Below are 27,197 nucleotides of genomic sequence, written 5' to 3' on the forward strand. Positions count from 1 at the left end.
TAAGTTTCAGCAAAAATATTTCAGGCATTTCTCAGAATGAAATTAGGGAACTTTTGTTCATATTAAAAATTCTTAAAACTGATTCTCTTAACACTGAGAAGTTTTAGTAATTTGGCGCAGCAACTCAGAATTTGGCAGCAGTGGTCACCCTGCTGTCAGGGATTTACCTGTTGCCATTCTTGTGAAAATCTGCCCACATTTGGATGAGTTGTAAGCCTCTGAGTGTTGTAGTTCACACATGCTGCACTGACTTGTTAGCATTTGGCAGCTAAATTCTCTGAGGATTCTGCCTGCACTGAGAATGCTTCATCCACTTACAGCTCTGTGTTGACCAGCCTGAGTGTGCACCTTCCTCACAGAGCATACTCCATCCCAGGGCTGAGCAGAATTTTCCCTCTAATTGCTCCTCTTAATTGTTGGGGCTGCTCTAGTACTGGGCACCAGAACTGGGAGCCAAGAGATGGTCTAGTCTCCTGGTCTTTTAGTGCTCCCTCTGCTGGTGCCAAGGCAGCACAGAAAGAGATGCAGCTTGTCTGAAATAGAGAAGGGTGATGAGCTGGTGGGGAGATTGAGACAGGAGCTGTGTTGAAGATCTAAAGGTCACAAAGTTTTTGTGCTTGGACAGGAGTACTTGGATGAAATTCTGTGTCCCGTGTTATCCAAGAGTTTATCTGATAGGATCTAATGGTCCCTTCTTGCCTTAAAAATCTATGAATGAATGAACTTTGCTAATAGAAATGCAATATGGCCAACATGATATTTCTGATTTTCAGTTAGCTTTTTATAAAAAAAACAGTATATTACAGAACACACACACACACCCCCCCCCGCGTCTCCTAACATTAAAAAGAACATTAAGATTACAAAGGCAGGCATTCAAAAATTAGAAAATTCCAGAATGAAGGTTGCCTTTACAAATGTGATTCATCTTCCTTGTGTGTATGCGTTATGATAATCTATAATTACTTGATCACATACTATATTTTCCACATCATTTTTTTTGCATGTAACACACCAAATAATTTGCACTCTAATTGGTCCATCTTTTTAATTGTTTAAATTTGAATGTCTTTGCTTCCATACAAAGATCCATAATGATCAATAGTCTCACTTTGCACCTGGTTTCTCGAAACTGTCTTTCCCAGGTGACATTTTTGCAGGGTATGAATTCATGAAATGTTTGAATAGACAAGTTTAGATTACAGTGGTGATTTATCCTGGATATATAGCCACCAGTGTAACTATGCCAGTGGAAACATCTACTGCAGGCAGGCAAATCTGCTATTAGGGGGATTTGCATGGATGCAACTTATCCCAGTATCAGGCAGGGGTACAAATAGTGGCTTACAGCATTTTTGCCTGTCTACAGTGTAGGGGTTTACACTGGAGACCTGTCACTGGTGGTTGAAATCCCTAGAGTAGACAAAGCCTTAATCTGTAGGTTTACAGGCTCATCTTTCTTGGTTCCCCTCCCTTCCCCTCTTACGCTGCCACTGGAATGAATTTAGATCTTCAGTGTCTCTGAACCTGCCACATATGTGCATCTGGAAGATTTCTGTCTCTCTTGATTTCTCTGCACTGCTCCTTGCTCCCACTAAATCTTGGAAGTGATGCCATTCCCCATCCCTCCTGGGTTCTCTGCCTCATTCCCTTCCAAGTTGGGAGATTCAGATGGCTTAATTTGTTCAATTTTTTCCAAAGATACAGTTTACTTCTGGCACCATGTAATATGTGTGACACGTAGGAGTTCTGGTAAGAGACTATTTATCTCCTGGCCTTAGTTACAAGACATGAGCCAGGGTTTCAAAAGATTATATCCCTGTCAAATGGCAGGGGTTCATGTCTGCTCAGTCTAGTGAGTACTGTTATGGAATCACCACTAAGTGATAGAGGAGGTAGTGGAAAGGAGAGGATAATTGGTTTGTATGAAAGCAAATTCCCCTTGTCAATTATAATTCCCCTGTCATATCTTTTTTTCTGTTTATTCCCACCCCAGCCCAGGACTTTCTAGGTAGACAGTGGGGAAAGAGAATCAGCATTTCTTGTGAATTGGATCAGAGTCCCAGAGGCTGAAAACTGGTTTCTGCAGATTGGAAATTAGAGAACTGAATAGCAAATGACCCATCAAGCTAGAGGAAAAGTAGTCTTTGCTATTAAATCTGTTTTCCTTCAGATTATGGGAGCAAGTGAAGTTGGTTCTCCACCATTTACTCACATCTGTTACCCTGTGACTCTTCTGCATGCAGCACTGGAAATAGGTGCAAAGCCTTTAACTCCAAAAACAAATGCTTACTAGACGTGTTAAAAATTGTCTCTCTTCTCTTCAAGCTCAGCTATGTGAACTAGCCTGACGTGTTCCATCCAGTAGAGGGCAGTGCTGCTCAGTGTATCAAAACCTCTGTGTGCAGGCTCAAAGATTCATTTTCTGTCTCTTTTTTAGTCAGGAATTGAAATTCCTTTACTTGCTTGAGTTTTAAAAAGTAAACCAAGTAGAATCTGCAGTCTTTGGCTATCTTGAATGTTTAGTCGGTTTGGCAACACGGTCAAGTAAATTCTAGGTCTTGAGACTGTTTCTGGTATAAAGTCAGTGTACACCATCTACTTCCACTTTCCACTGTGCTATAAGACGACTCTCTTTATAGTATGCACTTTCCTATAGCATATGTGCTCATTGGCCATCTAAATGGAAGGAGCTGTTCTGTGGCATTTGGTGTGGGCAGAGATAATTGCAATGCACTTTTTGGCAAACGCTCTTCTCAAGCGGGGAAACGTAACTAGCTTAGGATAGGAAATGTGGTCTCTTAGACCCTTAAGGCTTGATATGGTGTGATGGGGCTGATGCCCCCTTCATTGGAAGGGGGCGGATTAGAGTGCAGCAGGGACTTGATGTCCGAATAAATACAACTGACTGTGTGTGCTTGACAATATACAAACCTGTGATAGTTCAGCTGTTGTAATGGACTGTGGCAGCCTTAGCCTATAGCAACAATCTTGTCTGCCTTTCTGTCATTATTTTTATGTGGTCATGCCTGGGACTTAATTGTTCAGCCACTGGCATGTCTCTGTTCGTTAACTCTTTCCATTATTGTTTTGTTTAGGACCCCTGATGATCTCTCAAGGCAGATTGTTGCCCTGCAACAGAGGGAGCTTGTGCTGAAAGAGCAGAACTCTACCATCACAAACAGGTAGGTGCTGCCAACAAAGAATGTTGTGTTGCAGGAATTTGTTACTTTTAATACAAGTAAAGAGAAAATAAAAGGCTGCAGTCCCAGATACTTTTTGTACTTGCTGCTCTTCATTTTGTCCTACTGCCTCCCAGAAATCTTCTGTATCGTTATTATCCTTACTATGCTGGTGGTGAAGGTTACATTTGTGACTGTGACTTACAGGAACACCATAGATTTTTGGAAAGGTCTTGGGGATTGGAGATGTAGAAATGTATGGAGATGGAGAAAATAGATTTTATCCATGCTTACTTCCGAGGCTGAAATAATTTCAGGGTGCAAATGGAATGTGAGCTGGTTTCCCAACCCTTTTCACTTTTAAAAGGGATATTAAAGCTAAACAGACTAGTCCCCTGAATGTAGAGGAAGATTAAGAATCCTTGGGTCCGTGTGACTGTGATTAGGCTAGTAGAAAAGAGCACTTCAAAGACTTGGAAATTTGACTTGACAGGTGATGGGAGAAGACTTTGAATTTCTGGCTTCAGCTAGTGGCATTCTGAGAGTAGGCTACTCTTAGACATTCAGAGGAGCCTGGGTTACTGCACCTTCGGCCCTCTTGCTGAATTTGGGGTTGGGAGTGTTTTTTGCAAGCTAATTTGTTGCCATGATATAGCTGGTATAAAATTATCCAGACTCTGCCACCATAACTGGACTCTATAGGCACTGTGGTATTTTACACTGGTGTGGGAACGAGGGAGATATAATCAGTGCATCTGCTGCATTTTGCAACAAGTTGTCTTGTGCGCTAATCACTGTTAGACCTCTGATTTAAGTTTGGTTTAGTCCAGGTTTTAAGTGACAATGTTCAGAGTTTGAACTGTAGAGCTCCCAGAAGATCCAACACTGCTTCTTGCACCCGAATATGTAGAACTGGTTTGAGGGGAACATGTCAATTCTGCTTTTTTTGGTTACCGAGTCTGGTCAAACCAGGTTGGCCTGAGGACCAGTATCCTGGGATTTCTGCAGGAAATACTTTAAGATCTGGTTCCTTGAAGTAACTCTCAGTTTGACTCCCTATCTGGATAGATCATCTAATCAAAAGGTATGAATTGTATATTTTGCTTCAGACGCCCAGAAAAAGGAGAGGTTGTGTTTTTTGTTTTGTTTAACCTTTCCTGGAGATATGGCATGAAGGGAAGGAATTTGCTTTAACTTTGGAATTGCAGCAGTTGTTGTCTTGATCCTGGCATCCCACGCAGACTTAACCTATGAGAAATATACTTCATTCAATAGTGGGCCTGCGATGACTTCTTATAATTGATTGAACTCTTCTGTTGGGATTATTACTTATTTTGTAAGGAGCCACAATCATGGACCAGGACCTGATTGATCTAGACACTGTACAAACACAGAATAAAAATATGGTCCATTTCCCAAAGAGCTTACAAACTAAGTAATGACTGACTCCTTTGTTCTTGGACCCTCTCCAGAGACCTGCTGACTATACCGTTACTGCTACAGCCAAGATTAGAAAAGTATATTTTGATGCAATACAACCTTTAAAGTTACTATACTTCGGTGTTTCATAAGGGGACTGAGTTTGTTTGCCAGGCTGTATCTGTTTACTTCGCAGGCTGAGATGATTACAGGTGGCAATATTATTAAGCATGGCTGCTCATTGCGAGAAGGAAATGTGATTCTGCTGTAGTGTGTGCTCTCGCCCTCAACCCATGTGCGCTCTCTCTCCTGTTTCCCAAGCCACGGCATTTCCTTGAATCTACGTGTCTGTCCTTGTTAGAAGCAATACCACAACATGTATCTAAAAGGTTTTTTGGGTTTGTGGCTTTCTGCTTTGCCAAGGTGTTGGCTGACATGTCCAAGCAACAGCAACGTACAACATTTCCACTTTCAGCATAAACATGTTGAAAACACAGCAGTCAAATATTCTGTACTTCAGCAGTGGTTAAACATTCTCTGTTAATCTCAGGCCACTTTCACTAACATGCCTCCTGAAGTGTCTGGTAGATTCTGGTTCAGGGGATGATCATTGTCTGTGCCCTCCCTTACTAATGACATGCAGGATTCAAGCAGGGCAATAAAAGCTTAGTATAAATACTCTTTAAGTGCTACTGAAACTGTTTAGCCAGTTGTTAAAATTGTTAGCCCAGGGTAAAATCCCCTGGATGCAGCCAGATAAATTGGTTCATGGTTCGTTGTCAAGAGGCTTAAAGGGGAAAACCAGTTTGATATCTTTTAAAAAACAAAAACAAATGACCAAAATAAAAATAAAAGTGGTGGTGGTAATGTTTAACAGTTATTGATTTTGGAGGCTGCTGCTCACAGCCTGCCAGAAAAAATGATTCTGTTAATTAATTTATTAATCGCCAGGAGGAATCTTTTTGTTGAGAAAACAGCCCTTTGGAAGTGCCTGTTCATGCTGGTCACAACTGGATCAATTTAACTTAAAAACAAAAACATGATCAAAATTACTTTTTGATTTTCAAAGGCGCCTTCAAATGAAACAGGCAGTAAAAACTGTCTCAAATTAAAACTTTTAAAATCTTCTAAGATGCAATCCTGTGAGTTCAGTTTCTAAAACTGACAAGTTCTCCTTTCTTCTGTCTAATATTTTATTCTGTCTTAAAGTATAGGCAATCAGGTACATTCTAAAATCTTCCATTACAGATTATTTGAAAGTTTGAGAGGATCTTGAGTCTCTGACAGTAAAGTGCTTTTTAAGAAAGCAAATACGATTTTTCTTTTTTCCTTGAACCCATATCCAGCATCAGCTGATTTATATATTCTTTTATTTGTTTCCTGTAGTGTCCAAAATGAGCCTATGTAATACAATGGCCTAGTGTGTGTGATCATGACTCCCTCTAGTGGTTGGTCCCAACAATTATACAGCCTTCTACTATCTCACTACTAAAGTAAAAAGAAAAGGAGTACTTGTGGCACCTTAGAGACTAAAAATTTATTAGAGCATAAGCTTTCATGAGCTACAGCTCACTTCATCGGATGCATACTACTACTAAAGTAGTTCTCCTTTTAGGTTTAGTGGTAGGGTCTTGGGCTTTTGGTACTGAAGGTCATAGGGTTGAGCCTGCTGACAGATGTGTTACCTGCATATGTATGGGCCTATACACTGCAAAAACATAAAGGAAGGCAGGGTCCCTGCTCCAAAGAGCTTTGATGAGTTTTCTCAATAGTTGCTAAGAGAATGATTTTAGAATCTCTACTACCTGGATACTTAGGAAAATCATGACCAGGAGTCAGCATCTTAATCTCTTTTGGGTAGTGGAGCAGGAAGTCACTTATAAGCCCAATTTCCATATTGTTATGGTGAGAGACCTGATGGCTGACAGAAGAGGATTGAGTGTAAGGTGAGGTTAGTGATGATATTACCTGCTCGTGGACTTATTCCTCATTAGTGTGTCTCTTTTGCTCTTTAGTATCAGTGGTGTAAGAAAGAGCTTTAATAATTAACTGATCAGCAACATCCCACTTCCAGGATGGCAGCACTCTCCAAACGATTTTTACTGCATATTCATTAGGTCTGGATATGTTTGGTGAAGGTGCTGTTGGTGGTGGTTGAGTTTTATGGAATGGCTTGTGTGAGCTTTTACAAGACTGGTATCATTTTCCTGATCCTCATAGTATAATTTTTACTGATATTTTATTTTGATTGGGGGAACCTCCTCCCACCTTTCCTGTATTCTGATTATTGTAGACATTTTTTCAATCTGCTATTCATCCTGCAGTCTAACAAACAGCCCCCAGTTTCCTTAATGGAGAAGATCTGATTGCTAATGTAGTTGAGTATGAGCAGGACTGGGCTTCAGAAAACAAACCAGGCATGGAAATGATGGAACGGGGGTAATTTGCGACACACAATCACATCTTTCCTGCAGAACTGGAGAGCAGATTTAGCTCTCTATGGAGCCTGTTTTTGTTCAGTTTGCCCTGGGAGATCTAGAAAGAGGAGTCTCGAGACGAGTGGAGAAGACATGGGTAAAATGTGTACACAACAGCATATTGCATCTGTGAGGAATGAACAGACAAAACCAATTTCACTTAACATTTCCCTTGAATTTCGGTCCCTCTAGTTGTATAGTGCTCCTGTGGTGCCAGTGTTTCCATTATTAAAAAAATAATAAAAGGCTATTGTACCATAAAAGGTTACATTATCGTAACATTACAGCTCTGGCTTAGCGTTGATTTTTCTGGCTGTTGGGAGTGTAGGCACAGCCAGTGCTTAGTGTTACTTGTATGTCAGTATTTCAGGGAACTGTAGAGAATAGGTGATGATGCAAATCATATATATGACACTACCTAAGCAAATTGGGGCACTTGAGACACAACCATAGGCCAGAATTTCCTGATGTGTAAATTTAAGTCAATTTCTTTTGACTGTGGGTTGGTTTTTTGCTTGTGTCTGAATTGTATGGAGTCTCTCGGAGGTTGCTAACATTTGCTAGGCAGGAGAGGAAAATTCCTCCTATAGTGCTGGTGAGGAGGAGGAGAGGGTCCCTGCCACTCTTCCACTGGGCACATTAACTGCAGCAAAAAAACTACTTTAGCACTGCTGATTAATGTAGCGGAAAGTGCCATTAATAGCGCATGATGGAATCTCACCGCTGTTTTGGAGCGTGTTGCTGTGAGTTGTGTAAATAGAGTAAATTATACTTTAGGCGGCAGCAGCAGGAGGTATTGTGGAGCCTGGGTAACTGTAGAATAAAGATAACAATCCAAAGGCTTAGAGGAACAGAGGATAATGAAGACTGCTTTGGGATCACTTGGATAGCTTGATGAGATGTAGCCTATGAGAAATTGGCCTTACTTAGGAGGAGCACTGTGTAGATAATGAAAAAAACAAGTTTAATTACTAGGCCCATTTAGCTACTGTGATTAGCTCCTTCTCTTTTCTTTCGCTCCTTCTGAGTACAAAATTAATGTTCTAGAAACATGTCAGTCATGGCTGGCTTCCGCCGTAAGCATGTGCTGTGATGAGCTCCCACGCATGTCATCTCCAGGAGACGGAGAGAGAAAGAGAGCTTTCTAAAATCCAGATCTTAGACTTAATACTTCCTGCTGCTTGTACCTTACTCTTCTTAGTGAGTTCAGCCAACCATTAAACTTTTTCCACTCTGCTTGTCCCCAACCATATTTTTATAAACTCAATTGGTTGCTCACATGCTATGGTGATGAGTGTCAGAGAAATGCCAATAAATCTCCTCTTCATATGTTGTGGAGCAGTCTTGTGTGTTTATAAACAAGTGTCAGGGCATGTGTTGCTGCAACCTTGACACAAAGAAAGTGCTAGAAAAGAAGGTAGCCCAAGTAGCTAAGGAGATGAGTTGCTTTGGAGAAAAGCTCAGTAGTTGAAAGCTCTGAGCATAAAGATTTGCAGACTCACTGTCCTCTTTGAATAGACCTGGTCATTGGCAGGTCTTAAGCCACAGACTCCAAATATTTTGCTGCAGGTTTGCCTTGGTCTCCTCTTTTCCTGGAATTGAAGGTTTCAGGTAGACATGCTGGTAGTGAGTTCAGAGAAGCCTTCCATTACGAGGTCTATCCTTCTATTGTTTGGATCTTTTAAATAGCAGTTTTACCTACTGTCCTCCTGATGTCAGACCTACTTCTTGGGAAATTATTTCTGCATATTTTTACTACAAGAGACTCATGAAGTGCTTTGTGGTCTGAGAACAGTTCACTGGGAAAGAGGTATGTGAACACTGACAAATGCATCAAATGTTCTTCTTTGAGTAGAAGCAGTTGTGTATTCCATGTAGGTGTGTGCACACCCAGCTCACCTGAGCAGGACAACTTTGCCTAGCAGTACCTGGAAGGGCAGTGCTCATGGCCTGCAGCCCTAGCCCTTCCCCTGGCCATATAAGGGCGGCACCAATTTGACCCCTTCAGTTCCTTCTCATTGCGCATGGATAGAGTTGGTGTGGTGTCTTCACCTCACACTTTTGGTCTCAATTTTCCTTGTTTGTAGTAGTAGAAGTAGTATCTTAGGTTTAGTTCAGTGTTAGTTTGTTGCTCTGTGTGATACCCTCACCAGAGTTCAAGCATTGTCCATCATATAAGGGTGCGGTGCCCAACAGTAACCCTCACATGAGATGCTTGCTGTGTCTTGGCAAGGGATACATTAAAGAGTAGTGCCCCATCTGCAAGTCATTCAGAAAGAAGACTCAGGTGGCAAGAGACTTGGGGATAAAGCAGCACCTTCTAGAGCAGGCTATGAGGCCTGTTTTAGCACTGAGGCCCTCTTCTGATCAACAGTCGCCTTCAGATCTGGCAAGTGAACCCACTCCACACTCAGGTTCTGATGTTTCCCTGAAGATGAAGAGGGGTCATTCCTCCTCCTGATGCTGTGAGAAAAAGGTCCCATAAAACAAGTTGGTACATTCCAGGGCTCAGGGAGACTCCTCCTCATCTTCTCAGAGAAGTGTTGTCTGGCATTGTACTCCTTCCAGCACGTGGGATGGAGCAGGCCTGTCCAATTAGTCCCTGGTACTGTGACGAGACCAGCAAGAGCCCATACTGTTGACTCCAGTTCTGGCCATGGGGCATCTGTTGACTCCAGTACTGATGACATCGGCACCAGCACTAACCGTCTCCATGCTGGCAGCATACCAGGCGGCCTCAGGCCTGCTTTGCCTCTCAGTCCCAAACTCTCCACTGGTCCAGGAGTTCTCTGGTGCTATGGCTTTTACCGGGATAGATGCCAAGGGAACAGACTCTCCAGGCATGGTGTTTAATCCTTACTGGGCTGAGAAAACAGGCCAGTAGCCCAAGAAACTGAGCCACTGACTGCAGAAACCTAATGTTACGGTTGGATTCAGTTCAATAACAAGAGGTGACAAATAGCTAGGCTTACTCAACTTTATGAATTCTAGTTTATTAGTCAAAGATTAGAACAGCATGGCACAGAAAGGAAGATCAGTATGTCAGCACTTCTCTGGGAGATGATAGTACAGCTGGCCAACTGACTCAGAATCTGAGCTGCACTCTACCTCTGTATATACTAGGGTTGAGGGTTTTCACCATTTCTGAGCATTACTTCTTATTATCTTAGACATGTTTTTCAAGATTCTTTACTAGGCTTGCATAGACCTTCAGTAAACATGACAAAGTTTGTAACCAGTTGATTATCTTGTTTTGACTGTTCCAGAAGTCAGCAAAACCTTAGAGACCTACTTCACAAGTTATAGCGTGGTGCAGGTCAACAAACATCAACCAAATTTTGTCTTGTCCTTGTTCTGTGTCTGTACCTAAAACTGAAATTACAGTACTTCACATCTTTCCTTCGTTAAACAGCTTAACCTAAGTGAAAAGCTTTTGGTGAAAAGCTGAACATGAATAAAATTAGTAGTTACACAAAAACATATGTGCTATATATAATATTGTATATGATATTGGCTAACACTGTAAACCTTCCAGAATTTCTCTTATCTGGTGTCATACATATTTGCAGAATACCAAAAGACTAGTGGGTTAAGTGCATTTCTCAAATCTTGTTGTATTCTCATGCTACATACAGAGCAATCATCATCCAGAGGTTACAGCACCTAACTGTAGTACAGTTTTAGAGTTTTATATAATTCAGCATTCTAAATCTTATTCACCATTGGCTACTTTTGTATACTGATTACATAACTTCTCATTTTTAATCACACTTATAGCTACAACAAATAAATTCCATTATTTGATTAATACATTTTGCTTGTCAGCTGAATGCATCTATTTTCTATTAGTTATCAAAAAGCAGTTTACATTCATGGTTAATAATTCTGTTTGTGAGAGCTGTTTTCCTAATATATTCTGTTTACAAGAGCCAGCTCCACAAACCTTGATAAAGTCCATTCCTTTGGTAACTATCCCTTACAGCATTTAGCAATGTATGTAACTATCCCTTACAGCATTTAGCAATGTATATAGCTAAATCTTCACAAGCTCTGTATTTTCCATTTTGCCTTTGGCCTGGTTGCAAACACCATGGTCCCTTGGATTAGTTCAGTCAATACTAGTGTGTCTGTCTGAAAGTGTTCAGATGTGAGACTCCTGCCATATATGTCCAGAATTTTTTAAGCATGGCTAGAGCCTTGGGTCTATGTCTCACTCCTTTTCCAGGTGAAGGCCAGACTCTTCACAGAATGGATTTTTCTTCTTGGCTCATGCTTCCCATTGTGTTGGTTCTTCCATCTCTTTTCCTGGAAGTTCCCAGCAACGCCAGGAACAGAAATGCTGCCAGGGTCGTTTTTACAGCCCATTAAACTCATATGGCTTTATCTGAAACCTCCTTAAGACTGCTCTTTAGAGCGTCCTTTGAAAAGGAAGGAACATGAGAAGGAAGAATTGCTATATTATTTAGCCCATAGGCATCCTAAATCTGGAGTTGAGAAGTCATCAAATTCTTCAAGTTCATCTGAGCTTGTCTACTTAAGACAGATCTTTGATTCAGAAGAGGAACAGGATTCCCTTTTCAACATTTTTGTCACTTGAAGATGCCATCTTTAACTCTTCATCTTCCTTCTGGTTTCAGTGAGGACTTCCAAGAGATAGTGATCCATTTAGCTCAGCGTTTGGAGATTCTAGGTGCTGTCGTCTAACAAAAGCGTCACAAACTCTTGTCATTTTGGAGACGTGATATGGACTCTGCAACCAAGATTAAAATTTAATTCCAGCATCCTTCCCTGATGTCTTTGCTCCAGCAGCCAAGTCTATGGGTGGAAGATCTCCTAAAACAAATATGAGGACAAAGCATCCAAGAATCTGAAATGCTGGGGAAGGTCTTTCTTCTCATCTGTTCTTTCCTGTGTGAATTGCTAGTTGGTCCAGCAGTGATGGCATGAACTACAACTGACATTTTTGGAATAAACTCTTCACTGTTGTGGATTTTCATTCTGACCCTTACAGGCATGCTGTGAAAGTGGATTCTTGGGGATCTAGGATTTGGCCAGACACACATGGTATGCAGACTACAATACCTCTGAAGCAACAGTGTGTTGTATTGCCTCTGCTCTTATGATCAGGAAGCATTCTTAACTCGGAACCTTCAAGATGTCTGAAGAACCAAAGTAAGGTGCTAAGAAGTCCACCAGTCACCTTGAGCAGATTGAAACCAGAATCAGTTTTTACGTGGAAGAGCAGGACATCTTTGTTTCATCTATTTCCTGTTCTTCCTCCTAAAGAACATATCAAATAGTAACTTTATTTCAAGAAATCTATTTTAAATGGAAAGTTCCTTTTAGGGGCATTGAGGAAAGGACCCTTCCTGCTTGAACATGCAGCTTCCTGTGAGGAAGATGATTCTGAAAATATGGCTGATTAAATGTTTTCCTTCCCAGAGTGCTCAGAAGACTTCTGCTCTGTTGGTGCACTAGTGTCACATTTCTTCATGTTTCAGAGTAACAGCCGTGTTAGTCTGTATTCGCAAAATGAAAAGGAGTACTTGTGGCACCTTAGAGACTAACCAATTTATTTGAGCATGAGCTTTCGTGAGCTACAGCTCACTTCATCGGATGCATACTTTCTACAGTATGCATCCGATGAAGTGAGCTGTAGCTCACGAAAGCTCATGCTCAAATAAATTGGTTAGTCTCTAAGGTGCCACAAGTACTCCTTTTCACATTTCTTCATGTCCTTCACAGGCTCCATTTGTGTAAATCAAATGTGTGTGATTTACTGATCTACTCTCTTAAAGAACCTGCTCTCTCTGGTTTTGTGTATATGTATGAATATCTTAAACAAACCCAACCACTTCAATGAAAGCAAGGGATAGGGAGGCTGCAAATTCCACAGGAAATGTTTTTGAGTAAGGCAGCAGGGATTCTTTTTAAACAACAGTGAGTGAATTATAACAAGCTGGGAGCTGTCCATCTCCTCAAGTATTAAGTCAGATCCATGTTGTCAAGGTTCCTCCCCCACTCTGAACGCTAGGGTACAGATGTGGGGACCTGCATGAAAACCTCCTAAGCTTATCTTTACCAGCTTAGGTCAAAAAGTTCCCCAAGGTACAAAATATTCCACCCTTTGTCCTTGGATTGGCCGCTACCACCACCAAACAAATACTGGTTACTGGGGAAGAGCTGTTTGGAAACGTCTTTCCCCCCAAATACTTCCCAAAACCTTGCAACCCACTTCCTGGACAAGGTTTGGTAAAAAGCCTCACCAATTTGCCTAGGTGACTACAGACCCAGACCCTTGGATCTTAAGAACAATGAACAATCCTCCCAACACTTGCACCCCCCCCTTTCCTGGGAAATGTTGGATAAAAAGCCTCACCAATTTGCATAGGTGACCACAGACCCAAACCCTTGGATCTGAGAACAATGAAAAAGCATTCAGTTTTCTTACAAGAAGACTTTTAATAGAAATAGGAGTAAATAGAAGTAAAGAAATCCCCTCTGTAAAATCAGGATAGTAGATACCTTACAGGGTAATTAGATTCAAAACATAGAGAATCCCTCTAGGCAAAACCTTAAGTTACAAAAAAGATACACAGACAGAAATAGTTATTCTATTCAGCACAATTCTTTTCTCAGCCATTTAAAGAAATCATAATCTAACACGTACCTAGCTAGATTACTTACTTAAAGTTCTAAGACTCCATTCCTGGTCTATCCCCGGCAAAGGCAGCATAAAGACAGACACACAGACCCTTTGTTTCTCTCCCTCCTCCCAGCTTTTGAAAGTATCTTGTCTCCTCATTGGTCATTTTGGTCAGGTGCCAGCGAGGTTACCTTTAGCTTCTTAACCCTTTACAGGTGAGAGGAGCTTTCCTCTGGCCAGGAGGGATTTTAAAGGGGTTTACCCTTCCCTTTATATTTAAGACACATGTCATAAACCATCATCCACTGTCTGTTTTCCTCACCTTCCTTGGACGTCCCAGAGAACTTCGTCTTGAATATAAATGGAGCCTGTCATACTTTCTCCCCTAATCTTCTTTAGGCTTGGACAGATGTTTAATTACAAGGAAAGGCCCTTTATTTAAAGGAGGAAAAAGTGCTGGCTTTTTGATAGTTTCTGTAAGTTATTTTGCTATCAGGAGAAACAGTTGATGTGTCCTAGAGTCCATATGACAAGGACAGTCTCTCTTCCTCCCCCACCCCCCCCCGTTTATATATAAGGGGCACACACTCTGGTGTGGTTTGTGTGTGGATGCACATTTATATAATACTAGACTAATGTTTATGTTCACAGCACTTCAGGGCAGTATTAAATACTTTCCAGCATGTTCTGCATTTATAGTTATAAAAGATTCCAGTTTATATCAAGTTTTGCATAAACCCACCTGTTTTTAAAAAATGTGCACAAAATAGCCACTGCAGGCCTGAAAATACTTGTCTCTTTAAGAAACGACCAGCCTACTTTTCTCTCAGCAAACACATTCAGATTGTCAGCTCCACGGGACAGGGTTCTGTCATGGTATTTGTCTCTAAAGTGCCATGCTTAACGATAGTGCTGTAGAAATAATAAATTGTTGTACATTTTTCATTTCCCCCTTGTCCTACACTGGTCCCTATTAGAAAGCAAGGAGGCAAAAAAGAACTGTTAAGGCCAGTATAAAGGCACTGATCTCCTTCCACCTCACTGGGTTTCCTTTGTCCTAGAATCATAGACATCAGCCCCAGATCGTGGCTCATCATACTCATCTTCATTGTTTTCCACCCCTCCTTTTCTTCCCCCCTTGAGCTTGGTGAAAAGAATGTTCAGAAATCCTAAGGAAAACAACTGGGGCGGTGTGATAAATTTACCCTAATGGTGAGTTTAACTGTAAGAAGAGAGTGAAAGTTCATAAAATGTCACAGTAACTTATAATGACACATGTTGATGGGGAAGAGGTATGAAAGGGAGACAGACTGAATTAGTCCAAACCAAAAGGCCTACTGATATCATTCAAGGACTGTTAAGATCATGTCTTGTTAACAAGAACTGTGTGAGACTGCAAATCAATGAACCAAAATTGGTGTGTTGGAAATTAGGTCTAATTGGTGGACAAAATAATGAGGGGATGGGCTATTCCACCCATCGCTTCCTTTTGGGGTCCTTTGAAAATGAGACTTTGGATGTCCTGACCAGACTGGGCCTGAAAGAGGGACTCGGAAGACCTCACCACCTCTACTGACTCCGGCTGAATCCCAAACACCACTTAGTCTGGAGACTTTGTCTCCTCTGCTGTCTCTTTCCCTTCTCTACCTTATTTCTTCTCTTTCCAATTTCTCTCCTTTTTTTCCCTCTGTCTGAAAAGCCTCTGTCTTAGCTAGCCAGGACTGTGTATTTTGCAACATTGCTATATACCAAACTCCGAACTTTGTTAAAAACTGCTTAATGTTAGGGAATTTCAGGGTCATGTTAAGAGCTTTGGCTGTTAGGGACCATATATTCCATCAAAATTAATACAACCACCTCTCCCCCACCCCAGTCATGATTGGGGCCCCATTGTGCTAGGCACTGTATAAGCACATGAAGACATAGAGGATCATGCCCTGAGGAGATGGTGCTAGGATATCTGAGTGTGGCCACTGTTGTATTAATTTAGATGGAATATATGGGCCAAAGGTGTTAACATAACTCAGTCACTGTCCAATGTTAAATAGTGTTAAGCAAGGGGCGGGGTTTGGTATACAGAGACCTTAGCCTGCTTAAAGTGGCAAACACACCATTAAGCGCTCTAGTTTCCAGGGCGGTCCTGCAGGGATTGGTTTTTGGCCCTGTGCCATTTAACATTTTTATCAATGACCTGGAAGAAAACATAAAATCATCACTGATAAAGTTTGCAGATGATGCACAAATTGCAGGAGTGGTAAATAATGAGGAGGACAGGTCACCGAATCAGCAATCTAGGTTGCTTGGTAAATGGGGTGCAAGCAATATGTGTTTTAATACAGGTAAATGTATACAAATAGGAACAAAGAATGGAGGCCATACTTACAGGATGGTGGAGTCTATCCTGGGAAGCAGTGATTCTGAAAAAGATTTGGGAGTCATGGTGGATAATCAGCTGAACAAGAGCTTCGTGTGCCGCTGTGGCCAAAAGAGCTAATACGATCTTGGGATGCAAAAATGGGCATCTCAGGTTAAACCCAAGTAGGAATAAAGAGGTTATTTTAACTCTGTATTTGACACTCGTGTGACCACTGCTGGAATACTGTGTCCAGTTCTGGAGCTCACAATTCAAGGATGTTGATAAATTGGAAAGGGTTTGGAGAAGAGCGATGAGAATGATTAAAGGATTAGAAAACATGCTTTATAGTGATAAACTTGAGGAGCTCAACCTATTGAGTTTAAAGAGAAGGTTAAGGGGTGACTTGATTATAGTTTGTAAGAACCTACATTGGAACAAATATTTAATATAAGCTTTTCAGTTTAGCAGAGAAAGGTATAATGTGATCTGAGGGCTGGAAGTTGAAGCTAGAAAAATTCAGACTGGAAAATAAGATGTATGTTTTTAATGGTGAGAGTAATAAACCACTGGAACAATTTACCAGGGGTCATGGAGGATTTTCCATCACTGACAATTTTTAAATCAAGATCAAACGTTTTTCTAGAAGATCTGCTCTAGGAATTATTTTGGGGATGTTCTATGGCCTGTGCGATGTACGCAATCAGCCTACAGTTTCCTTCTGGCCTTAATCTATGAATCTTTTAACCTTCCGTTAAAGATACAGAAAAGAGGAAAAACAGTTTAAATCATTTGAAATGTAAAGTATTAAATAAGGCTTTCATTTTAACAGCTCTTGTTCCTTTTCCTTTGAGCTGTAGAGAGCTTTTAGAAGAAAAAAAATCCCATGTTCGAAGTCTCATAGATGGTGGTAACTATTCTTTTTGGGGAAAAGAGGAAAAAAGTTAAGGACAGAATTGTTGCTGTTAAAGTCCGATCCCGCGTCCTAGAAGACGAAGCAAGATAAAAACACACAAGAAGGGAGAGGGGAACAGCAAAAATAAAAAATGCAGCTTCTGTCTCCAGTGTTGACTCTCACTTGCAACTACACACCTGGAGAAACAGAGGTCTGGCATGTTGTCTTATCAGCCACTCCGAAACCTGGCAAACTTGTACCAGCATCTAGCTGTGTAGCGTGTTGCTTTTAGCTGCCTCTTTGGTCACAGGCTCACAGCAGTGATGTAAAATATAAAGCCTTGGCCTGCTAAGCCAGACTCTTTTTTAACAGAAAAGGAGTACTTGTGGCACCTTAGAGACTAACCAATTTATTTGAGCATAAGCTTTCTTGAGCTACAGCTCACTTCATCGGATGCAGCTGTAGCTCACGAAAGCTCATGCTCAAATAAATTGGTTAGTCTCTAAGGTGCCACAAGTACTCCTTTTCTTTTTGCGAATACAGACTAACACGGCTGCTACTCTGAAACCTGTCTTTTTAAACAGATGGCAAAAGGAGAGAGAGAGAGGAAAGAGAATAAGATATGCAAGGAAAAGGACACACAAGATGGGAGGTGAGGGCGGGTGCAGGGGGAGAGTGGTAGTCTCTTAAACCAGATGGTGTCTGGGATTCAGCCAGAACGGGTGGAGGTGGTGGTGGTGTCGTTTGAGTTTCCATCTCTTCGGCCTGGTCTGGTCAGGATAGCTCTCAGAATCAGGACAGTGAAGGTGCAATGATGGTATAGTGCATCCCATGGTCTCAGAAGATGGTGGAGGCGGCGGACGTGACAGTAAAGCATGTACCTTACCCGTCTCTCATTTTTGTCAGCCTTCATTCATCCATCTGTCCTCTCCCTGTCTTTTATTTATTTATTTATTTATTTATTTATTTTAAGAGCCCCGAAAGCCAGTCCCATTATTTTGTTCACCAATTTTGGTCCATTAATTTCTGGTCTCAGGCTTCTCTTGTTTAGTAGATATGAAATAAACACTGTTCTTGAGTTATATAAGTAGGCATTTTTGTTTGGACTAATTCAGTCTGTGTCCTTTTGCACCTTTTCCCATCAATGCTTGTTGTAAGTTATTGTGACATTTTATGAACTTTCACTCACTTTTCACAATTGAGCTCACATTATATTTGTAGGCCCAATTATTACAACCGGGTGTCCTCTGGATGTTACTGTCATATGAATATTAAATAATAAAAGGGACTATACCTGATTCCAACAGTGTCTTGCGTGTGCCAGCCACAGGGAAGTGGGGATAGGGCAACAATTCCCTTATACGCTGTCAGGGTTCCCTCCCCACTCTGAACTCTAGGATACAGATGTGGGGACCCGCATGAAAGACCCCCTAAGCTTATTTCTACTAGCTTAGGTTAAAAACTTCCCCAAGGCACAAATCTCTATTTGTCCTTGGACTGAGCTATGCTGCCACCACCAAGTGATTTAACAAAGAACTAGGGGAAAGGACCACTTGGAGTTCCTCTTCCCCCAGCAATCCCCCCAAGCCTTACACCCCCTTTCCTGGGGAGGCTTGAGAATAATATCCTAACCAATTGGTTACAAAATGATCAAAGACCCAAACCTCTGGGTCTTGGAACAATGGAAAAATCAATTAGGTTCTTAAAAGAAAGATTTTATTAAAAAAAAAAAAAAGAAAGGTAAAAATTATCTCTGTAAAATCAGGGTGGAAAATACTTTACAGGGTATTCAGATTCAAAACACAGAGGATTCCCCTTTGGGTAAAACCTTACAGTTACAGAAAACAGGAATAAACCTCCCTCTTAGCACAGGGAAAATTCACAAGCAAAACAAAAGATAAACTAATCCGCCTTGCCTGGCTTACCTATACTGGTTGCAATATTGGAGACTTGGATTAGGATGGGTTGGAGAAGATGGATTTTAGCCTCAAAATCCCTTGTCTTCGTGAGAATAACATTTACTAGGCCCTAGATGAAATACACTGTTAAAATTGTTCTGGAGTTCCTAGAAACTAGAAATGATATTTAGAGTGAAATCCTCCTCCTTTAAATTACCTCTCTTCCTTTTATCCATTTCTTATTACCCCATCTTGGTCATTACCATTGTTTTTGAATAGCTATGTGTGCTGATCAACTTAATGATTAACTCTGAGCTGGTGAGGGAGAGGAAGAATGTCCCATGTCCAAATCATCTTTGATGCGTGAATACAAAAGGATAAATTACAATCCCTTGCTACACAGCAGGCAACAGCACAAAAAAATTCGGCTCTGAAATGGCACTAAAATGTGAAGTCTTGATTTCAGCCTGTTGCCAAGGTTTGTCTAGAGCTCTGGAATTGCAGTGACTTAACTTTCAAATTGCTGAAGGGGGTCTCTTATTTCTCCAGCAAAGTTGCCAAGTAAATTCTGGGGAGTTTTATGTGAACTGCAAATTAAGAGGCCCTTAGGTTTGGTTAGTACTTGAAAGTTAGGCTTGGAAGAACGGACCTGCGGATAGGGCAGTGGGATCCAAGTGTGGCTAAGCCAAACTTCTGTTCACCCTTGAGCAGGTCACTCAATCTACACTGTGCCTCAGTTCCTCATATATAAGGGAAGTAATATCCTCATATCTCACAGTGATGCTGTGATGATAAATTCATTAGTGATTGTGAAATTAAAACAAATAAAATCCCTACTCCTCTGCTTCTTATCTAGTCTGGACCTCACTACTTAACTTTTTTTTTTTTTTAAAGTAAATTAAATAACTTAATTCAAAAATAGCTTCAGTGACTTATATAACTGAATAAATTAAGATAAGTGTAGTAGCTATAATTCTCAAACTCCTTTTCCTTAAGTGTTCGAGGCAGCACACTTGAATTGTGGCAACTAGATTGTGTAACTCTTCGTTTGATGATTTGTATTGGGCTAAGTGTGTTACAGCTTTCTTGAGCAGCCAAGAGATTCTGAAGTGGGACAGTTGAGAGGCTGCACAGCGTCTGGCTTGGCTTTATGCTTGCACCACCCCCCGCTGAAGCCATGAGCCCCAGGGCTAAAGTCCTGAGGTAGTACAGTATATTATGTGGCTTTTTTTTAATTATTTTTTTGTCTCTGCTGCCTGTTTGATGACTTCTGGTTTCACAGGGTGTTTGTAACTCTGGTGTTCGTATATTTGAGATTCTGTTGTCAGACTTGCAGACTGATATTATGAATGCTTGAAATAGTACGCCTCATTATATACACTTGTATACAGTATTTGGAGACCATAGTGTAATGTATAGTGTGGAGCAAATATGGTAAAACATAGATGATGTGCAGTGGTATTTTTAGTCCATTGTAAATGTTTCCCTAATGCCACAGTTTACCAGTCTGTACAAAAGACTTCTTATTGCCTGAGAAGTTTCATTTAAAAAAAAAGTATGCTGCCTAGTTTTTAGCTGTTTATGGCAAAAAACTAAATTGTCATAAATTGCAAAAAAACCAAAAAAGCTGCATTTTTGCTGCTCTGAAACTTAAATGACTAAATTGGTGTGCATAATTTATTTGAGCATCTGGGCTGAAAACTTGCATACCAAGTTTCAGTTCAGTTTGATCAACAATGGCTGAAAATTGGGATTTGTCATGGAAATGCTGACAGATCTGAACATGTGTAAACTAAACCGGTGCCTGACAAACCTTTTTATTGTGGAGTGCTGATTGTTAAATACAATGTTTTTTGCTTTAATTGCATTTTTCCACTCTCTGCTTAATCTAGGCCTTTTCAAGTCTAGTTGTTTTAGTTACACTTCAAATTTAAACTCTGTTTTTCATGAATCTGCATAAAACTTGTCAAGTGACTCATGATACTTCTAAGAAGGAAGATTGGCCTGAAGATGTCTCATGCCTTACTTACCAGGTTGGTGGTGGAAAGAGCAGCAGCTGGAATTTAACCATTCTATTGCAGTAACATGCTCTTAACAGAAGATGGTGCCTTCAGCCTTTGCAGCTGTTTTCTCCCCTCCCCCACTTTTTTTTGCCTAGCACAGCCAGAATGCTGTCTCTAGGATTATAAATTCTGGAGCCAATTAGATAAAAATATTACAAATGGAAGGAAAAAAACTTAAAAACTGGAGAATATCTTGATGTGCATATGCCTGTCTCAGAGAGCTCTTCCTGGGGAGTGCTCAGATGTGGCCTTTCACCACAGCTGTAAAACAACTTCCACCAAAGCACTGAATGCATCTGATGAAGTGAGCTGTAGCTCACGGAAGCTTATGCTCAAATAAATATATTTTTATTTTAAAATAATATATATAATATATAAATAATATACAAATAAGGTGCCACAAGTCCTCCTTTTCTTTTTGCGAATACAGACTAACACGGCTGGTACTCTGAAATCAAAGAATGAGGCACTCTTAAGGCATCTGTTGAATTAAGCAAGAGTTAGTTGGAGAAAGTCTGGTGTAAGGAGAAGACAAGCAAGGAAATTGCACCATAATAGCCGAATGTGTGAATTAGGCTCTATTTCTAGGGTCTTTGATTAGGAATTGTAAGGATCCTGATGGGTGTATTGGTGCTTTCAAGATATTTCCTCCCTCTCCACTCATGAGATCCAATACTGTGGCAACTTTAGTTTGAGGAGGACAGGGTGGGTCATCCTTGAGAGCCCATCAAATCTCATCCTCGTTTATGTACAGGCATCACAGGGGAGCAATATGGTGACATAGTCAGTTTCTCCTTTTTTTCTTAATTACAAGAGAAGGATTTTTAGGAGGTGGAAGTGCTCGCATACTAGTTCTTTGCTGCTTGACCTTCTGGTAGAGTACTGTTTCTTGGATGGGATCCCTGAGAATTTCTAACTGCTCTCATACTTCTGCATACATCTGGCATTCCCTGGATTGTGTGTTGCTTTGCCTGTGAACTAGCTTACTGGTGACAAGACTTGTTACCTTACCAGTTTTCCAAGATGCGTGCTCAGGGCTACAGTTCTTCATCTCCAGTCTTTCATTTGTTACCTTTGTGTGCTGTTTCAATGGACTCCTGAGGGGATTTGCTGCCCTTTTTTGTGTTTTGGCCTTGGCAAAAGGGGGTTGGCTTTATAAAGTAAAGCTGTAGACTCAGTGCAGTGATCAGCTTCCGTGTGCATCTCTTCTTCTGTCTTTTGGAATGATTGGTTTGCCATCTTCTGAAGCTGTCCTATGTTTCTGCCATGAATATTTTTACCCAAAGTTCGATACTTACTTAGCCATACATTTCATTGTCTGCAGATTAAGGAGGAATTGCTGGCAACTGGTCAAGTTATTTTGCTGCAGATGGATGTAAACTCTTTCCTGTTAGTGTCTATATCAGAAAGATTGCATTTCTTTTTCAGTATTGTAGTGGAACCTGGCATTTCAATTCCCTTTTAAGGCTTGATGGCTGGTCAGAGTTCACAGGCCTCATACATCATTAGAGCTAGGAATAACATTCTTGAAAAATGTAATGCCATTAATATTTATGTACTGTTTATACATATTTTCTATGTTAATATTGAAAACATTATTTACATATTCATAGGTCTTTTTAAATTTTTTATTGTTAAAGGCGGTGTAAATAGGTAAAAATATGGAACTGCTTTTAGTCAAGCAACAAAAATCAAATCCCCATGAGTGAAATAAACTTTGGAGAGCTTTTCTGTTTCTTAACCAGGAATAAGATTTTGAAATACACAGGGAAATGTCTGGTTTATTTCTGTTTCTGGCATCTGCATATGAGGAAGTATCAGACCCAACCAGTAGAGTTGCAAGGCATATATTAAAAGGAGAGAGTGAGTGTACACATTTTAAGAAAAAGTGGCAAAGAGTCCTGTGGCACCTTATAGACTAACAGACGTATTGGAGCATAAGCTTTCGTGGGTGAGTACCCACTTCGTCGGACGCATGTCTGTTAGTCTATAAAGTGCTACAGGACTCTTTGCCGCTTTTACAGATCCAGACTAACACGGTTACCCCTCCGAAACATTTTAAGAAGACACTGTCAGAGTATAACTAATTTTTAAAGGGTTCAGTTGTGAAAGATGTCACAAACCCATGTGATAACTGTAATAAAAACCTCTCTCCTTATTCCTGCCCCCTCTGACCATGCCAAGGGGTATTGTATTAATTGACTCCTGGAAATCAGAGTGATCATCTTATGTAAATTTGTCTTCACCAATTCCAAGAACAGAAGTCCTCCCATAGCCCCGCATCTTGTATATGGCAATATAGTTCTGCTTGGTTCCCTTCCAGTTGAAATCTTACCCATGTGCCATTGATGGTATAATTGCAATACAGGTTGTCCGACTGGGTCACCCCTCCAAATGTAATGGTTAAATTTGCTCAACTATGTCTCGTGCCTTGTTTATTAGCACTCTCTGGTTTTTATCGCAATCTTGCACCAGTGTTTGTTCGAGCTGGTTGACCCGGATGGACTTCGATTTCATTCAGAAAGGAGAATCCCTCTGTCTAGCAGAGCTGCCATGACGCAGGTACAACACGTATCGTGGCTACACTGAGGTCATCTATACACACATAACTTGGTTCGCTGATTCAGAACTGATTAGGAGAGCTGTAATTTAAGGGTCTGGAACTTCAATTTTGTATTAACTAAAAATATTCTTTTCTTTATTGTCAATGAAATCATTTTTTATCAAATTGTTTGACTTATCTCTTCTGAGCACACAGCAGCCAGCCTGAACCTGCCATCACAATGACTGTTGAGTGAGTCTCGCTTCATTTGGTTGAATGTGTTCCAGGATAAATGTGTTTTCTAAGAGAAACTATTTCTGCCTCTGGCAGTTGTGAAAACAGTACCATGGGCTATGCTGACTCTGGGAAAGGTCTGTTGGCAGGGGAGTTTTTGTAGCAAAATCAATTGTAAATTTGAGCAATCTTTTTAAGTTGGTGGTGTGGTCTAAGCAGTTTGTATGTTAAATTTAAAAAATTATACTTGTGCTTGTAAATGTTTTATCTACACTTATTACATGTAATACCTAAGATGACTATAGTGGAAAATGTAGGTTAAAAAAAAAGAGTTACTTTTCCCCCAGTTTAATTTGTCTGTTGGGTAGCACTGTGTATAATCAGGTTCACTGTTTCACCTTTCAAGTCAATGAGTCAGGTCCAGGTTTTATTTGTGGCTCTATCATGTGATTGTAAAACCACAAAAAACACAAAGGGGAATTGGGGCCGGAATAGTACCTGAAACTACTTTTTGAAAAAACTGATTAAATTTCATGTTGATGGTGTACCTGTAAAAATCTTTGTTTTGCATGGATTGGGAGTTCAACTAGGAAATGCTTGGGCTGCAAGAGAAAACAAAGTATAAGGCTGTGTCTACACTGCCACTTTCAGCGCTAAAACGTTAGTTGTTCAGGGGTGTGAAAAAACACCCCCCTGAGCGACAAGAGTTTTAGCGCTGAAAAGCGCCAGTATAGACAGCACTTTATTGCCGGGAGCCGCTTGCTCCTGCTGATAAAGCTACCACCCCTCGTTTGGGGTGGTTATTTTTTTTATCCCCAGGAGAGCTCTCCCCCGGCAATAAAGCGTGACTACACTGCCCGCATCACAGCGTAACACCCTAAGTTATGCACTTGTCTCATTAAACTCAAGTGCTGCTTCCTCCATTGGTTTCTCTGCCTATAGAATGTACATTCAGAGGCTCATTTTTTCAGAATATTATTAAAAATGTATGTTCTGATAACTGTAAGGAGAAGCATCCTCCTGTGGAGGAGGGGGATTAGGTTGTATCATTCTATAATGTTTCGTGGGGGGGGGGATAAACAGTATCAGAGGGACATAGCTGAATTAGTTGGGCAACCACACATAAATTCTAAAAATCCAGGGTAAGCGTGAAATGATTCCAGCCCTACTGTGAAATTAGTGTCTTTATGGCAGCCTTTCATTTACTATGGAATGAGAAAACACAAATACTCGTAAGTTTACAGCAGACATTCTTTTGTCCTTGTAGGACCTTAGCTAAGGGGTGTTTTCTCTTATATCTTATAAAAAAAAAATCTAAAAATATCACCTTCTGTAAATTAGTGAAGTAAAATCTGGAGTAGACTTTGGGACACTAAGGCTGGATGAGGTTTGAGTAGTCTCCCCTCTCCACCCTCTGAGGCTCTTCTTTCAGTTTTGAGTGAGAACTTGACTAAAGACACAGCTGTGGGAGCAGCTCATGAGTAGTGAAGCTGTCATCCAGACTGACCGGAGTTGTTGTATCTACTCCCTGTAAATGTGGCAGTGCTGGTGACTCCGTTGGTATTGATATCATAAAGTGACTCTGTTTGTGTGACATCTTTTGTTAACTTGTATAGACTTCCGAAATAATTCTTCATGCGCTTGAAGAATTTGTCTATTCAAGAGGTGCAAAACTTTACCATCCACTTTGATTTACTCATGAGTTGCGTGATGAATACTGACCTGGAGCAAACGAAGGAGTTAATATCGAGCTTGCCAATTCTGATCTGGAAGCGAGCGACCAAGTTAGTTTTTAATCCTGTTCCTTGAATGGTAGTACATATCAGGCCATCCTACAGGCTCTTTAAAAAGTACAGGTTCCTTCCTTCCCAGTAGTCCGTACTATATGAAATATAAGCCAACCAATGTTTCCTGTACGAGGTATGTACACAGTGGGGTCTGAGAAGCATGTTCTGTCTGGAATGCTCCCTTGGGTTTGAAAGACTGACATCTTTAAATGAGAAGCCTGTACTCGCAACCAAGCCACCTGGGGTGAAATCCCAGACAGGCTTTCACTCCACTGTCATTGTAGAGGTAGCAGTTGAGCACAGTGATGAGTCTACTTGCGTTCAGTAACAATTTCTATTGTTTCAAATTGAAACAAACCATTCAGCTAACCACCAAAACATTCCATATATCCAAAGCAGAGTTTTTATTCAAAAAGGGAGAAAAGCCAGAGACCCCATGCAGTCCACAAAAATTTTTACTATTGCTATTGATTTTATGTGGAAGGCATTCAGATACTACAGTAATATGGTTTTATCTGCCACTGACTTAAATGGCTGCATTGAAAGAAGCACACTTCATTTGACTGGACGAGAGGGCAGACATGGTGACCAGTGTTTCCTCTAATTTTCCCCACCCATGTGCACAATGAATTTTGTTATGTGCACCAATATGGAGGTGATGTGTCTTCATATTGGTGCACATAACAAAATGCATGTGGTGGGGGTGGGGCTGAGGGATTCAGAGTGTGGGAGGGGGCTCAAGGCTGGGGCAGAGGGTTGGGGTGCAGGGATGTGAGGGCTCTGGCTGAGGGTGTGGGCTCTGAGGTGGGGCTGGGGATGAGGGGCTCAAGGCTGGGGCAGAAGGTTGGGGTGCGGGGGTGAGGGCTCTGGGATGGGGACGGGGATGAGGGGTTTGGGGTGCAGGAGGGTGTTCTGGGGATATGGTGGGGAGAGAGGACTCCGCCCAGCTCTCTTTCCCGCAGCAGCACCTGGGCTGTGGGAGAGAGGCACTTCTCCCAGCTGCAGCAACTCCGGAACTGCAGGATAGGCACCCCTCCCTGACCCCAGCAGGTCTGGGTCCATGCTGCCCCGGCTGCGCCTGGGTCTGGGCCGGGCCACCCGGGCCGCAGCAGAGTCGGGGCTGGGGGAGGGGTCCCATGCCAGGTTGGAGGCTGGGCTAGGTTGGGGAAGGGGCACCCCTCCCTCAGCCACAGCAGGTCCCCTGAGTGCCACTAAATAGGCTGCTGCGGGACTGTGCAGCTTACAGGGAACTTAGATGATGACCCAAACCCTGTATATATCATAGAGAAGGTTACGTATGACAAAGCAGCTGACCATATATAACACATGTTATGGAAAGGTGGGAGGAGAGTATAGTAGATTGAAAAAAAGTTTTCTTTTACAAAATTCGTTTGAGGGGGAGACTGACAACACTTCGGAATGTTGTGTACCCACTGTGCACTCTTGACTGGCCCAGCCAATCTCTCTGTGGTACAGACACTATTGTACAGTTCCTTCCTAAAGTACTCAGTAGTGAAAGCCTTCATCATTGCTGTCTGTCTCATCTAATACAATTCTTTGTAGAGAGTGAAAGGTTTCTCCAAGTTACAGGGAGGAGGAAGGTATTGGGATGAAAATTCAGAGGTTGATGTAGGGACTGGGTAAAGAAATATCCAAAACTCAAGGGGCTATACCAGACAATATATTTTTTTATTTTCTTTT

The 27,197-nt window shown here is 41.2% G+C and overlaps 1 protein-coding gene across 4 annotated transcripts in view; it reads left to right on the forward strand.

Annotated features, from left to right (window-relative positions):
- MAD1L1 (mitotic arrest deficient 1 like 1) overlaps positions 1-27,197 on the forward strand; it is a 553,489-nt gene that overhangs the window by 50,325 nt on the left and 475,967 nt on the right. For all 4 annotated transcript variants that reach the window (XM_074965202.1, XM_074965204.1, XM_074965203.1 and 1 more), the window contains one exon: positions 3,099-3,185. In XM_074965202.1, coding sequence (XP_074821303.1) covers positions 3,099-3,185 — 87 coding nt within the window. The remainder of the gene's footprint in view (positions 1-3,098; positions 3,186-27,197) is intronic.

The sequence above is a fragment of the Natator depressus genome, chromosome 10, assembly GCF_965152275.1.
Source record: "Natator depressus isolate rNatDep1 chromosome 10, rNatDep2.hap1, whole genome shotgun sequence".
Lineage (NCBI taxonomy): Eukaryota > Metazoa > Chordata > Testudines > Cheloniidae > Natator > Natator depressus.